At 46.4% G+C, this 15175-nt stretch overlaps 1 protein-coding gene across 1 annotated transcript in view; it reads left to right on the top strand.

Annotated features, from left to right (window-relative positions):
* LOC114908533 (FERM and PDZ domain-containing protein 2-like) overlaps nucleotides 1-15175 on the top strand; it is a 58895-nt gene that overhangs the window by 35996 nt on the left and 7724 nt on the right. The window contains exons 14-19 of the mRNA XM_029244800.1: nucleotides 2736-2883; nucleotides 4611-4619; nucleotides 7074-7284; nucleotides 12297-12397; nucleotides 14309-14401; nucleotides 15052-15159. Coding sequence (XP_029100633.1) covers nucleotides 2736-2883; nucleotides 4611-4619; nucleotides 7074-7284; nucleotides 12297-12397; nucleotides 14309-14401; nucleotides 15052-15159 — 670 coding nt within the window. The remainder of the gene's footprint in view (nucleotides 1-2735; nucleotides 2884-4610; nucleotides 4620-7073; nucleotides 7285-12296; nucleotides 12398-14308; nucleotides 14402-15051; nucleotides 15160-15175) is intronic.

Genomic DNA, 15175 nt, shown 5'->3' with positions numbered 1-15175 from the left:
GCTTGTTCCCCTCCAGTGCTGACACCGCATACTTCTGGGGCTGGGTACTGTAGGGCACAGTCAATTTCACATGGCCACTGGCCCTATATCTTTATGCTGAGACTTTGGGTGAGTCGGTCCAATAGAAGGAGTATTCTGGGATGGTTGGCAATAAACTACTGCAGAAGAGACTGCAAACCACATAAATAAATCCCACTAAATCTACACTAAATGTAGCCCTATCTCAACTTCTCCTTAGTGAGATCTGCTTCCCCACCATGCAACGTTACCTATGGTGAGAAAAGTGAGACTGAGTTGCGGTGGAAAGAAGAGTCAGTGGTCTTAACAGATTGTAGAGAAAGCATCTTACTTTCCACGTTTTACAAGAACACAAGAAAATATGCTGGGTCCCTCCCAGGAAACGGCCTTCCCAAGTAGAGGCCTGGGATTTCAACTTCCTTAGCTTCAGGGCACATCCGCTTGTGTCTGGAAGAATCTTATTATTCTGCAAAGATGTATCAAACCAAACAAAGAAACCAGCCTGTGAACAAACAGCGGCAACAATAAAACTATTGGGGATGAAATATTTGAAATAGTAAAACCATGCTTAGAAACAAACATGATGTTACAGAAGCACCAAGTATTTTTGTTCTGCAACAGCAGGGATGTAAATACATTTTTCATGTTTGCGCTGAAAACCCTGGGATTCAAGTTATACATCATCTTATTCGTAGAGCAGCTTGCCTGTGTGAAAGTTGGCCTACAGATATGAATTTCCCATTAAATGATGTTATCGAAATGGAAAAAAATCCAAACCGCTACAGTCAAGACTATTTTCAGCTCCATGCCAAGAAATGAGATCGAAATTCCACCCTCTGGGACACCTTAGGGCACTGGGGTCCAAAAGGACGAGACCTTGCCAAGAGTTTATGAGCTCAAAGAAAGAAGTAGCTCATGTGTGTGAACAATTCTCTTTTTTCAGATTTGTTCAAGAACAGTTATTTAATTTTTTTTTTTTTTTTTTGGCTGCGTTGAGTCTTTGCTGCTGCACACGGGCTTTCTCTTTTTGTGGCCAATGGGAGCTACTCTTCGTTGCGGTGCGTGGGCCTCTCATTGCAGTGGCTTCCCTTGTTGCGGAGCACGGGCTCTAGATGCGCGAGCTTCAGTAGTTGTGGCTCACGGGCCCTAGAGAGCAGGCTCAGTAGTTGTGGCGCACAGGCTTAGTGGCTCCGCAGCACGTGGGATCTTCCCAGACCAGGGATTGAACTCGTTTCCCCTGCATTGGCAGGTGGATTCTTAACCACTGTGCCACCGAAGTCCCAAGTTATTCAATTTTAAAAAATGACTTATCTAAAATGTTTAATACCTGAGTGGTCAGGACTGTATGAAAACATATCAACGCATACTGAAAAAGTAGATGGATTCTAAGCAAATATTCAACTTTGCAAAAGTGTGAATAAGATGATTAGCTAGCGGAATTTAGACGTTATTATAATTTGAATACTAAGGAAGAATTAGTAAGGCTAGTAGGACAGCATCTATGAATGTTTGAGAAAACACATCATACAAAAAAAATACTAGGTATAGTATAGTTCAATTGGATTCAGAATCCATTCACATTAGTATAGGTTCAACATTACATTTATTAATATAAGAAAAGGGTATTTAGAGAATGCTCAAATTGTCTGAAATTAGGTTAGTGATAAAAAGGAGTTAGAGGAAAAGCAATGAACAGTTATCTGTCTTTTGTTAATACCTGACTGCGTGAATGGAGTTTCTTAGGAATGGTGACTATCATGAATTAAAAGGAATCAGCATTAAAGAGGTTCAGGAGTTTCAGGGAGCCCTTTCAAGCACAAACCCTGTATTTATAAAGTTATCTTTATAGGAGCAAGCTCAAGGTTCTTACTGAAATATCTAGAATAGAGATATTATTTGGAAGTTATATATAAATTCATATCTAATATAATCTCTATTACTTTGTATTTTATTGTTCTTATTAGAATTTTATATTGCAAAAATGTACGGAGTTTTTTCCAGGTAGCTCCATATAGATAACCCCGTATAGATAATCCTCTCCAGTTTATCACAGTGAGCTGTACAAATATTATCACTTTGTGCATGGACCCTGAAGTTATAAATGTAGGGAAGCGTTTCTTGGTGATGTGACCTCAGTTCCTGCTGCATTCCGAGGAGTCTCCATCTGCTTCCTCATCTGTAGGATAAGGATAATGATGGGACCTCCCTCATTCTATAGCTTTGAGGATGAAATGAATTAATACACAGAAAGGATTTAGCACAGAGCCTGGCACATAATAGCACGAAACATGCGCATACAGATGTGCTTTTATCATTTCTATAATGATGCAAGCCGAGATTTTGCCTCCAAGTTCTGGGCGTTTGGACAATGCAAACTATAGGTGTATTTAATGGCCTTTCACAATGCACTGCTTGCTGAGGGCCAAGCCTGTACTGAACTCATTTCATATTCTTTTCACCTGGCACGCTCCTTGGCAGATAGCAGTTGCCCAATAAACAAACATTTGATTTACGAATTAAGGAAAAAATAAAAAGAGGGGTTTTCTTTAATCTAAGAAGAAATATTGGGCCATAGTCAGACATCCACACACTTCCGGATGCCTAGTACATTGGTATCCAACTGACGGCTCCAGCATTTGGCTACTTTCTGGATAGTTGTGCTTCAATGGATAGGTAAGAACGATCAATATATTAAAGTCTGTGTTTGCTTCCCTCAGCGAAAGAAGTTCATCATCACAGGCAGCATCACTGGGAAAAAGCACATGTTTTTCACCGATTCAGCCAAGACCTGTAAATATTTACTGGGCCTCTGCTGCGCCCAGCATGGATTTAACGCTCGGACGAGCTCTCCCGGAGTTACAACTGGTGAGTAGACACCATCTTCTCAACCTAGAGATATTTGGCTTTGAGTTTGCTGTTGATCTCTCACCATTATTTCCTATTCATTTATAAGAGGGCACAATATAATACAGTGGTTTCACCCTTCATACTCAGAGTGATCTCTGCATGTGCATCACCTGAGAGCTTGCCAGGGATGTAGAACCTCAGGCCCCTGAATCAGAATCTACATTCGAAAAAGAACCCAGGTGATCTGGATGCAGATGAAAGTTTGGGAACTCCAGGCTTGGAATGTGGAGCCTGGAGTTCAACAGACTCAGAGAGGTGCCACTTACTAGCTGCGTGACTTTGGACCGCTCACTTGCCCTCTCTGAGCCTTGGTGTCCTCAGTTGAGCAACTGGCCGTCCGGCAGGTTTGCGCTGTGCTCCAACAGGACAGTGTGTGTGCTGTCTGTAGCTCATCTAGAATGAGTGTCTGGCGTTCATGGCTCCATGTGACTAGTAACGGCAGCTCCTGCTTGTGGGGGGTTTTGTTAGCTGCCAGTCAATTCACAGGGGAGCTGTGTCACTGGCTCCTGCAGTCCTGGGACGGGGGATCAACTAGGAACCAAAATTGCTGAGCATTCAGACGTAGAACCAAATACAGAAAACAAACGTGGCATATTATTTGCAGCGAAACCAAATAAATATATAAATATTTCTTTGAAATTGCAGAGTAGCATTTCCATGATATTTCCAGGGAATTGGAGATAATGAATGTAAATTAGTTATGTCTTACCTGCTGAGATACAGTGTGAAACATCATCAATATCAATTTTATTGCCTGATATCAGTGAACATAAAATATTTATAAAGACTCCTTGGGCTTACTAGCAAAATTAGTCCTTCTAAGCCTGTTTCGCTCATAATATGCTATTTTCTCAAACTGCAAATTCTACCATCATAGGAGTTTGGGGGAATCTAGCATTTGTGTGGCCTCCACCTACAATGCTGTTCCTGCCTCCTTCCAGGCTCAGACCACCAAGATAAGCCTCATTCTCCAAGAATAAGTTCAAGGACAACCTCCTCCTTGAAGTTCCTCCTGATTGACTGCCCCCGTACTCCCTTCCCAGGTGGAGTTGACTACTCCCTCTCTTGTGCAGACTCCGTCTTCTCACCTGTAATGTTCTGCCCCTTTTATTTGTGGATGTGTCCGCCTCCAGTTTGCAGTGGGCTGGGAGCTCCTGGAGGGCAGGGACAGTGTCCCCGTACCTTTACGGTTCCAGCATGGAACAGAGGTGTGTCAGGTGGGAGATGGTTAATACATGTTGTTTTGAATGAATGCATGGATGGATGATTAGTGTGGAAATACAATCATTTACTTAATCATTCCTCTAGATTTTAAGTTTGCTTTTCATTTTCCAATAACATAAATAATATTGCAGTAAACATCATTGGAAGAAAAATTTTCTGTATTGTGTATTATTTCTTTAAGGTAGATTTCAGTTCGATTTGGGGTACAAAGATTGGGGCATTTTTAGGGCCCTTCCTGTTTTCCTGAGTGCCATTCCCATGTCCAGTATCATTGTGCCTGTTTTATGGCATCCTTGCTGGAATAGATATTATCATGTTTATCTTTGTTCATTTATAGGGAGAAATGATTTCTCAGTGTTGTTTCATTTGGCATTTCTTTGATTGTTAAGAAGTTGGACATTTTCCAAATGTTTCTTAGTCACTCTTCTGTGAAGTGTCTAAACAAGCATATTACTCTATAGTTATATTTGGTTCCCTGGGGAGAGAGAAAAATCAACAAGCTTTTACACGTGCATAAATTCAGGGCTAAATCAGGCAGGATCTGTCAGCATTGCAGAGTGGGACCACAGGCCTTCACTCAGCCCTTTCAGATGCATAGCAGGGGGCTTCAGGGATGGATGCCGGTGGCCCTTCCATGAGCTTGTGGCTATGAGACTCTGCAGATCTGCAGCGGCTGCCCAGGATCCTGCCCTGGTTCCCTTCACCTTTTCCTTGGCTCCTGTACTCTTGAAAATCTGTTAAATAACCTTGGCTTCAGCCTTGCCATCTAGACTGATTTGGATATTTGTCAGCTACTTTCCTGGTGCCACAGTTAGGCTGTGAGTTCCCTGCCCCCGCCCTCCACCGGTGGACAGAAACCATTCGCTCTGCTTGACATGTCAGTGGCATTGGGACATTCTTGGTATCCCTTCCTTCCATTCCTGAAAGGTTATCAACTCTTGGCTCTCCTACCTACCAATCAATCCTTCCTGCACCATTTGTCCAGCCAATTGAACCCCACTAAGCTAAGGCCTAATAATGATAACAGCACTTCCCACTAACCCCACCAGCCCCAGGAGCCCCCCTGCTTCATGCTGAATGCCTGATGCTAAGTGTTAGACATCCAGACTCTCATTCCCTGACCTCACTGTGTGATCTGTCCTGTTAACAGAGCGTCCTCCCCAGTGCCCTGTTGTTCTCCAGCTTCTTGCGGGGACAAAGCCCTGCTCAGGACCCAGGGCTGTGATGCTCTCATTCATCTGCTACCTTCTGGGAGCCCTCCTCCCCCAGGGGGCAGCCCCTTCTTCCTGCACCTCCAACCTCTATATGAAGGCTCCCTTGAAACCCATAAAACTTCTCTGAGCCTCTCCCTGTCACCACTTTCTTTCCGTGAAATGTCCCCCTGGGGGTATTAATATACACCACAATTAAAGCTAAGACCACTATCCCTTTAGACCTTAGCGATCAGAGGGCCGGGCATGCTTCAGATGAATCTCCTGTGCTACTGTTTGTATCTCCATGTCCTCTATACGTCCATTTTCTGGCGTGGACTGTGGAGTCAGCCGAGTGTGAGTCCTGCTCTACCGCCTACAAGCCCTGGGACCTTGAGCAAATTGTAAACTCTCTCTTAGCCTCACTTTTCCTCATCTATAAAATGGGTATAATAATATCTACCCCACAGGGTTATTGTGAGGATTAAATGTGACAATGCAGATAACATGCTTACCACTGGGCCTGGCATGTAACAAGCATGCAGGATGTGTGAACTGCTGGTATGGACGTTACAGTCATTGCTGCTATGTGTCTGAGCAGGTCCAAGCTCTGGAGTCAGATACTGGACAATTTCTGCAAAAGCTGCAGGTCATATTCACATTGCTTTTAGTCCTCCTTTCTTCCTTGCCTACCGTATGTGAATGATGGTACCTAATGCCTCCTAGACACAGAACGTTCTCAAAAAGTATTTTTTAGAGTCTACCTTTTTCAGTGGGCACAGTCCCGACAATGAACCAGGCACCATTGCAGGAAAGGGGGGCTGTCTGCTTGAGGAAATAAATGTTCATGAGCATGCTATCAGTGAAGGCATTTCACTGTGCTTTAGATATGCACACACACACAAACACACGTACAACTAGAGCCATACAAACGCCGTGTGCCCGAGCATTCTTTCCTTCTTGGTTTTAACAGGGAACAGATGGTTGGAACACAGTCATCATTTACTTTTTTCAAAATACAAACTGGGCTTTGTGTAAATCCTAGTTAATTTAAGGAATCTATCTATCAAATCCAGTTTCCTACGAATGACGTGAAGAGTGAAGTGGTGAGAACCACTCACATTCCTGGGCTCATTAGAATCATTTATTACCTCTTTCTGCAGGAAGGGAGGAAGGGAAGTGTGAAAGCTGGGAGACAACACATCTGATCCGTATTCATATTTCAGAAAATCGGATCTTAAATATTATTACCAAGGAAACTAAGCCGTGTAGAGATGAAAGATTACATTCCACAGGGCAGAGCGTAATCTTGGGAGCTCAGGTAGTTTGCAGACCTATTTGTTAAAACAACGTTTGGAGGATGGTTTGTAAAGGCAGCGAGCAGAGCGGATGACAGCGGTTAATTTTATACAAGCCTCTGCTGGCGCTGTGACACTGCCGTGAACCATGGCTCCAAGGCCTGTCAGCTGCCAGGGGGTGGAGGGCATCTTGTTTCCTCCTTCCTGTGTGTCTGAGTTTTCTTTCCTTAGTCAGTGCTAATTAGGCAGACGTGGCATTCTCAGGGCTAATCATAGGAGCTCCACGAGCTAGCATGAGGAAAAATAGGCCCCTCCATGCAGACAAAGAAAAGCCAGGACAGAGCCTGGGGCCTGTGATGTGTGGCTGCCACAAGAGCGATGGGGCCGGCATCGTTCTTGTGAGTATTTATGTTTATCTGTTTCTCCCACATTGCAGACTATGATAAGTGTGTGCAAATGGCCAATCTGAGTCTTGCACACCTGGCCCAGTCCAAGCCGCTCACTTGGACCCAGAGACTGTCGTGCTCAGAAAATGCGCTGTTTGTACCCGGGCTGGAGGGTGCGGCAGGAGGCCTGCTACACACGTCACTGGATAACTTCACTGCGGACGCCAGCAAGGGGACCAGGGCGCAAGGGCTCAGAGGCAGGTGGGTTTGACATATCTGTTCTGTGGGCCCAAAGCATCATGTACATGGTGCTCTGGAGTAATCCATACGTGAAGACGTTGTTTAAAGGATGTCAACTGTCTAAGGGAAGTATGCATTCATTGGGTAATTATCAACTAAATCCACAGAGATTTCCCGAAGGGCAGCTGTGGGCCAGATCTATGCTAGACACGGGACAGACATCCCGTGTCTCCCTGCTGCGTTGCTCTATCTTTTGGTGGAGAAAGAGCTAGATGATGATACAAAATTGAAGGGGACAAAATAAACAAGTTGCAATAGGCTATTTAGCCGGGTACTGTTCTAAGCACTGTGCCCATCACCTACATTAGCCCTCGCAACCCTGTGAAGTACTTTCTGTTTTCTCCCAGCGTGAGACTTGAACACACACAGCTGGCCCTGGAGTCTGTACCCCTAAGCTCTACATCGCCGATGCTTTCTCTTTTGATGGATTGCTTGCAATTTAATTTGCAAGGGAAAATAATGAGCTTATCAACACAACTTCACATTATAACATAATGATCCATAAATTTTAAAATAGCCTCGAAGTTGGATTGCACTTACATAGCAAGTTCTATAAATAGCACAGATGCACAAGCAGCACAGGACCAATGAAGGGGGCTGTGGGAGGGAGCTGTCTTTTGGAATGAGTTGTACATCTGCTTCAGCAGGAGGGTATGGGTGATTGATTTGAACGGCAATGCATATATTATATCTTAAAGTAATTCTTAGAACATTACTGCTCCAGATTCTGTTGATGCAAATAGGCATCACCACGCACTGCAAACTAACTCAATAATGATGAAGCAGAACGATCTATTATTGTTACCGCGTAACAAACGACTCCAAAGCATAGTGACTTAAAACAACACACATTTTGTTATTCTGTTTCACGATTTTCTGGGTTACAAATTTAGGCAGGGCTTGGCTGGGCGATTCTTCTGCTTCTCTTGAGGGTACTCATCAGGACTGGTCTGGAGGCTCCAGGACTGTGTTGTGCATGTGCCCGGGCCCTCAGTGGGGATGGCTGGGATGGTGAGCTCAGCTGGGCCCTTCTCAATCCCAGTGTGGTCTCAGGCCCTCTCCATGTGGTGCCTCCATGTGGGAGGTAGTGAGGCTTCTACATGGCAGCTCAGGGCTCCAAGGGCCCAAGGCGAGCTGCCAGTCTCCTGAAAGGCTGGGCCTGGAGCTGGCACATGGTCACTTCTGCCATACTCTCTTGGTCAAAGTTGTCACATGTCAGCACAGATTCAGGGGCAGCAGAAACAGACCCCACCTCCTGATGTAGGAGTGTCAAAGCATATGTGGCCATCTTTAATCTGTCATTCAAACTGATAGTACTTTATAGCACTCTATAGATTAAAAGCCTGAAGAAGCCATGACTAGCTCAAGGCCACCTTGAGAATGTGTTGACTGCAAAGCACCCTTCCAGTGACCTGCCAGTGGGCACGCACAGGAGGGGATTGGCAGCACTGCATGGCAGCCAGCCTTCTCAACAGGAAGCTGAATTGGAGTCCTCAGTAATCTCTGGTTCTCCTCTAATTTTAGTTTATGAATGCCAGACTTTCACAACCCTTAGTAACTCGCGTCAGAGGTTATGGGTCACCTCCCATGAAAAGGGAAATCTAGGGCCTCTGGCCATCTGGAAGGTCCCCAGAAGCACAGCCCAAGACAATGACTTGGGTGCAGGTGGTTTTTGTGGAGGTGATGCCGAGAAGCAGGAGTGAGCAGGGTAAGTGAGACAGGGGAGGAGGGAAAGTGAAAAGAAAGGGGGCAGTGTCATCAAGATAGCTGCTGTGGGCAGCCAGGGCTTAATCCCATGAGAAGTGCACAGAAGTCCTCCCAGAATTGTCTGAAGGACCAGGGAGTGGACACTTGTGCACCGGCTCCCATCCCGCTCTGGTGCAAGCTTGGCTGTGGGAGGTATGAACTCTCCTATACCGTTGGGCAAGGTGGGGGGATAGAGGGGGTGTGTGAGATGCCTAAGATGCTCAAGAAGCTCTAGGGCAGAAGGAGGACCATATCTGAAGCTAGACCAGCACGAGCTGAGGCTGAGCTCAGGTGGCACTGCCCACCACTGCTCTGGCTGGTCTGAGGTGGGACAAGGGCTGCATCCATCCGGCTCTGTCATCCCTGTGCATGGATGAGAAGTGCATCATCCTTGCTGTGGCTGGTGCAAAGATCAGCCAGCCCAGGGTCCCCTTCAGGCAGAGCGCTGGAACGAGCCCAATGCCGTGGAAATCCACCTACACCTACTCAGCTGTCTGCTGCGTGTGGTGTTGTGCTAGTTGTTTGTAACACCCGTGCCTCTCTTTCCTCATTTGTCTAGTGGTGGGAGCAGTGATGCCCACCCCACTGGGTGGCTGTGGGAATTAAATGGTGTTATAGAACCCTGAAGATGGGATGAGTCTGTGATGAGTGTCCTAATGTTGGTGCCCTTCCCCTAGTCTCTAGGGGAGAAGGTAGGAACACAAACCCTCTTAAAGGGGATAGAATGGTTAAATGTTTAAGGCAGACACAGATACAGCTTTATCGCTCCCCCGAGAGTGAGGTGATTTCCAGATAAGGGGACAGAGGAGGGCTGCATGGGGGAAGTGACAGCGGGTCTTGACCAACCATGGGTTTGGGCACAGCGAGAAGGAAGGGAGATAGGCAGGAACGCCATGAGCGAAGGCCCAGTTCCTCTTGCTACAAAGACTGGTTGAGTGTCTGCTGTGTGCCATCCCCGAGCTGTGCACTGAGGACTCAGCAGCGGGCAGGACGGACACAACCCCTGCCTCATGGCGCTCACAGAGGTGACAAGCAGAGGGCCCGTGTGGCAGGAGCAGGTGGTGCTGCTGACCAGCGGGCCAGAGCCAGGACGGGAAGGATGGGATGGCATGCAGACACTGACACGCAAGAGATGGGACCTGCTTCCCGGTGTCAAGCCTGAGCAGCTGTGTGCTCAGCACTGCTTAGAACGGGGATGCCATCAGGGTGCCAACCCTGACATACAATCCCTGCCCCACGTGCTTCATGGCACCTTTTCTGTGAGCCTTTCCTGACCGCCCTGGCCAGCACCACTGGCTCGCCTTCAAGCAGCTGCCCCCAGGGCCCCTCCACCCCGACATCCACATGCATCTGTCTGTCCTGTAAACGGGGAACTTCCAGAGAACAGTGACGTGCCTGTCTCCTCCTCAGCTCTGAGGCCAGCATGCGGAGACTTTCAGTAAATGGCATTGTTTTCTTTAGGTTTGCATTTTTAAAAGCTTATTTTAATTGTGGTAAAATATACATAACATAAAATTCACCCTTTTAACCATTTTTAAGTGGACAGCGGCGTGCTGTTAAGTATATTCACATTGGTGCAGCCAGAATTCTTCTCATCTTGCCAAACTGAACCTATGACCATTAAAAGACAAGTCCCCATCCCCACTCCCTGAGACCCTGGTAACCATCATTCTACTTTCTGTTTCTATGAATTTGACTACTTTAAGGACCTCACTCTACCGTACAAGTGGAATCACACAGTGTTAGTCTCCTTGTGATTTGCAGTAGACGCTGCTTTTTATCCTTTTTAAACAATAGACTTGCACGTGTGACTTGGATCACATGGGCAGTGGCAGCCTAAGGCAGAAAATCCCTTCCTTTCTCCAGAGGCCCTCCCTTGTGGCCTTTCTTGGCCCCTCTGGGTCTGCTGGGATATCTCCTTCTTTGAAACCCAGGAGTGCTCTGCCAAAGCCTCTCCCTGGGCACTTAGGTCAGCTCTAGATGGCATGAAAGGCACCCATCCTGCAACTCGCAGTGGGCTGGGCCCATGTCTGATTCACCTTTACCCTCAGTCCCTTGCCAGCCTGGGGCCTGACATCTAGTCGGATCTCAGTCAACTTGGGCTGAACTTGCTGAAATGCACAGTATAAACAGGAGCTGAGTTAGAGTGAGGCCTTCTCCCTAATCTCTGAAGAACAGCCCTGTGCTTGTCCCTCGCCCTGCATCTGCCTTCTCTCCCCCATCGCTCCTCTTCTTCCCTTTCTAGGTCTGGCCCCTTGAACAGCGCCAGGCTCTGTGCCCAGAGCACCGGGCATCACTGATCCCAGGTTGCAGTGAGAGGTGCGGTGGCAGCACCCATCCCTGCCTTGGGCCGGCTGCCTAAAGCAGTGGGGCAGGTGTGGGCTCCCTGAGGTTGGGGCCAACCTGGGTGATGAAGGGCTGATGGATCTGTTCAGATGGTCGATCTCCTGGCCTTCCTTCTTCAGATGAGGCCCAGTGCTGGCTTTTTCCAGGGCTCTAAGTCCTGTGGCTTTGCCTCTGTTCTTGCTGCTCACTCTCTACTTTGTTCATCCCTGGATGTAGCTTATCTTGAGCAGAGCTGACCCTGTGGGTCAGGCAGGGTCCCCACTTAATTCATTATCCTTCTAGGGCCTAGAACATCCTTTGTTTGCTAGAATGCTGGCTCGGCAAAGCCAACTGAATGCCGGCATGAAAGATTCTTGTTTTCAGCTCAGTATTACTAGGGGGTAGCCAACTCCAGTATCTGCAAGGATCAAGCAGGTAGGTTACTGTGTGAAGCCCTCAGTGGAGGTGCTGGAACATCACAGTGGAGGTGTTGGAACATGGCTGGCCCAGCTGAAAAAGCAAACAACAGAAAAATCAGGACCCACTAAAAGCATGAGTACTTTATACCTACTACCTCATTTTGGGGCCATCACAAGTCTAGGAAATAGGAATATTCTTATTTTCTGGTTAAGGAAATGGAGGTTTGGAAGGGCTGCTTATTCAACTCAAAGGAGAGATAGTGGGAGGTTCATAGGGGGCCTGGGTGACTCTAGGGTCCCCTCTAAGATAGAAAGCCCCCAAAGCCATTCTTTCCAGTGTACTTCTGATAACCAGATCGGCCCTTGATGGGGTCTGTCTATGGATCTGTTGACTGACGAGCATGGGGCCACCACCCACACTCAGAATGGCAGGAAGTTGCCTTCTAGGGGCATCTTACCTCATCTTGTTGACTTTCCCTGCAGGCCCTGCCCTGGCCACGAGCAGCTGGAGCACATCTGTTTGACCCAGAAGCCAACGACTTGTGACCCTCTCTCTGGACGGCCTGCTCAGAGCACGCACACAGGTACGGGCCAAGCCGTGGGCTTGGGGTAAAGGAAACCTTACACGTGACTCTTGCTTTCAATCTTTTGCCACTACTTCATTTTGCTTCCCCAATAATGTTCACAATCTTTTTGCTTTTCCATTAATCTCAAAACTACTTATGTAGAAGGTGAAAGATTTATTCGATCTGAAGAGAAACCAGAGTATTCTGTCATACAGAGTGAAGTAAGTCAGAAAGAGAAAAACAAATACCGTATGCTAACACATATATATGGAATCTAAAAAAAAAAAAAGGCCCTGAAGAACATAGGGGCAGGACAGGAATAAAGACGCAGACGTAGAGAATGGACTTGATGACACGGGGAGGGGAAGGGTAAGCTGGGACGAAGTGAGAGAGTGGCATGAACATATATACACTACCAAATGTAAAATAGATAGCTAGTGGGAAGCAGCCGCATAGCACAGGGAGATCAGCTCGGTGCTTTGTGACCACCTAGAGGGGTGGGATAGGGAGGGTAGGAGGGAGGGAGACACAAGAGGGAGGAGATATGGGGATACATGTATATGTATAGCTGATTCACTTTGTTATACAGCAGAAACTAACACACCATTGTAAAGCAATTATACTCCAATAAAGATGTTAAAAAAAGAACAAAACTACTTATGGTTGGGAAAAGCCCACGATGTCCACCTTTGGCTTGGGCTGAGCACATAGATTCTAAATGCGTTAGCACTGGTGAAGATTCCCAGGGCTCGAGTCCAGCGTGAGGAATACCTGCTGTGGAGGGGCGTGGCTGGAAAAACGTATCATTCATTTTCTTTACAACTCTTCATATGGGCCCAGAATATCATCTCCCACTACTCACCAGAAAACATATAAAGGGCAGGCGGCATTCCCCTCTGTCATATATCCTCCAGGCAGGTCCCCAGTGGGACACAAAGACAAAGAGATTCCTGAGCTAGAGAAGATATTTATATTTGATGAGCATTAAGCCTGGGATTGGATCTGGAATACCACCAGGTGGCTCTTTACCATGAACTGTGTGCAGGTCCCACCATGGTCCGTTGGGTGAGGGAGCGATGTGGAAAACGCTGGAGAGCGGGTCACTCTTTGGGGATTTTTCCACGTGCTCTGTGGTCAACACTGGATTGCCCGTCAGGGCTCTGCCTTGGGTCCCCTCCAAGACCCAAGCTGGGGGACCCCTGCTCTGGGCTGCAGGGCCATATCACCCCCTACTGTTAGGGGCCCAAGACGGGAAGGCTTTGCTGGCTCATCTCTGTGCTCCAACTTTAGTTTCAGTTTTCACTGCCAGCAAGGTCGTCTCTGCTCAGATTCTGTCTTGTCCCAAGACCAATGCAGAAAAAAGAATAGCTGTAGTAAGTCATGCAGAGCAAGCACCATGGCCCACCTACCTTTGCCTCTGCCCTTGATGAGCCAACACTGACCTGGTGAGGGTCAGAAGTATGTGTTCACAGATGAACTTTTCTACAAAATAGAAACAGACTCACAGACGTAGAGAACAGACTTGTGGTTGCCAAGGGGGAGGGGGCTGGGGGAAGGATGGATTGGGAGTTTGGGATTAGCAGATGCAAACTATTATATATAGGATGGATAAACAGCAAGGTCCTATTGTATAGCACAGGGAACTATATTCAATATCCTGTGATAAACCATAATGGAAAAGAATATGAAAAGAATGTATATATATGTATAACTGAACCACTTTGCTTTACAGCAGAAAATAACGCAACATTGTAGATCAACTGTACTTCAGTAAAATAAATTTTAAAAACTTATTTACAAAAAGAGTATGTGTTCAGCCATCCATACCCAGCATTGTGCATGTGTGTGAAATAGTGTTCACACCTTTTGTATTAGGTCTCTGATAATTTGGGGGAAAAGCACAATGTGGGGCTTTGTTTCCACTTCCAGGGCCGCAAAATAAGAGGAGAAGGAGCTTTACAGCCGAACCAGATCGAGAAATTGTGCGCGTGGCACTGAGCCGGGATCCACGCCGTGGTTTTGGTAAGAGGGCTCCTGGCAGGGGGGACCCAGTCTTTCCGTCTGGGCAGAGGGGAGGTGTGTGCCATCTTCCCTTTAGACTTTTCTACTCCGTTTTCCTGCCTGTCCTCTCCCAATTTGACTTTTTCAGTGATCACTTCTTTTTCTTCCCTTTAAATGTCCCTAACCAGCAATGGGATGTTGGGGTCAAAGTTTCCTTTTAGGCCTGATCAGGTTTTGGGGTGCAGATCTTGAAAATCTAAGTATAAGATAGAAAAAGGCTTTTCCGTCTAATACCACGTAATAACCTTTCTCTAGCATATTTAGATTCTTAGGGATGGGGAAGAGTAGTCAATCTTTTTCACCTCTTACTATTTACCATATTCGAAGACCCTTAAGGAGAGAAGGGTTACTTGATTAAAAATCATCTTTTTTTTCCGATCTGATTATGTATGGGAACAATAATACATAATACATAATGTTCCTAGCTGTAGTTGTGCTTATGAATGCGGGACAATCGACTTTTCTCCATCTGTCATGGCAGAGTAGAAAGAGCTGTTGGTACAAATATCAGCATTGCTACTTAGTAGCTGTGTGATCTCAAGCAAATAACCTAACCTCTCTGAGCTGCAAAATCATTAAGTATCATCTTCTTTCATATAATTGGATTATAGGTTTTGTCATTAATGAGGGAGAAGATGTAGGCAAAGTTGATCCTGGCATCTTTATATCTTCTATTATACCTGGGGGACCAGCTGAAAAAGCTAAAAAGATCAAACCAGGTATGTCATTTTTGAT

The sequence above is a fragment of the Monodon monoceros genome, unplaced genomic scaffold (genome assembly GCF_005190385.1).
Source record: "Monodon monoceros isolate NGI ecotype Baffin Bay Population unplaced genomic scaffold, NGI_Narwhal_1 Super_Scaffold_4, whole genome shotgun sequence".
NCBI classification, from domain to species: Eukaryota; Metazoa; Chordata; class Mammalia; order Artiodactyla; family Monodontidae; genus Monodon; species Monodon monoceros.
The sequence above is the reverse complement of the archived record's forward strand: the minus strand, read 5'-3'. Positions and strand labels throughout refer to the sequence as shown.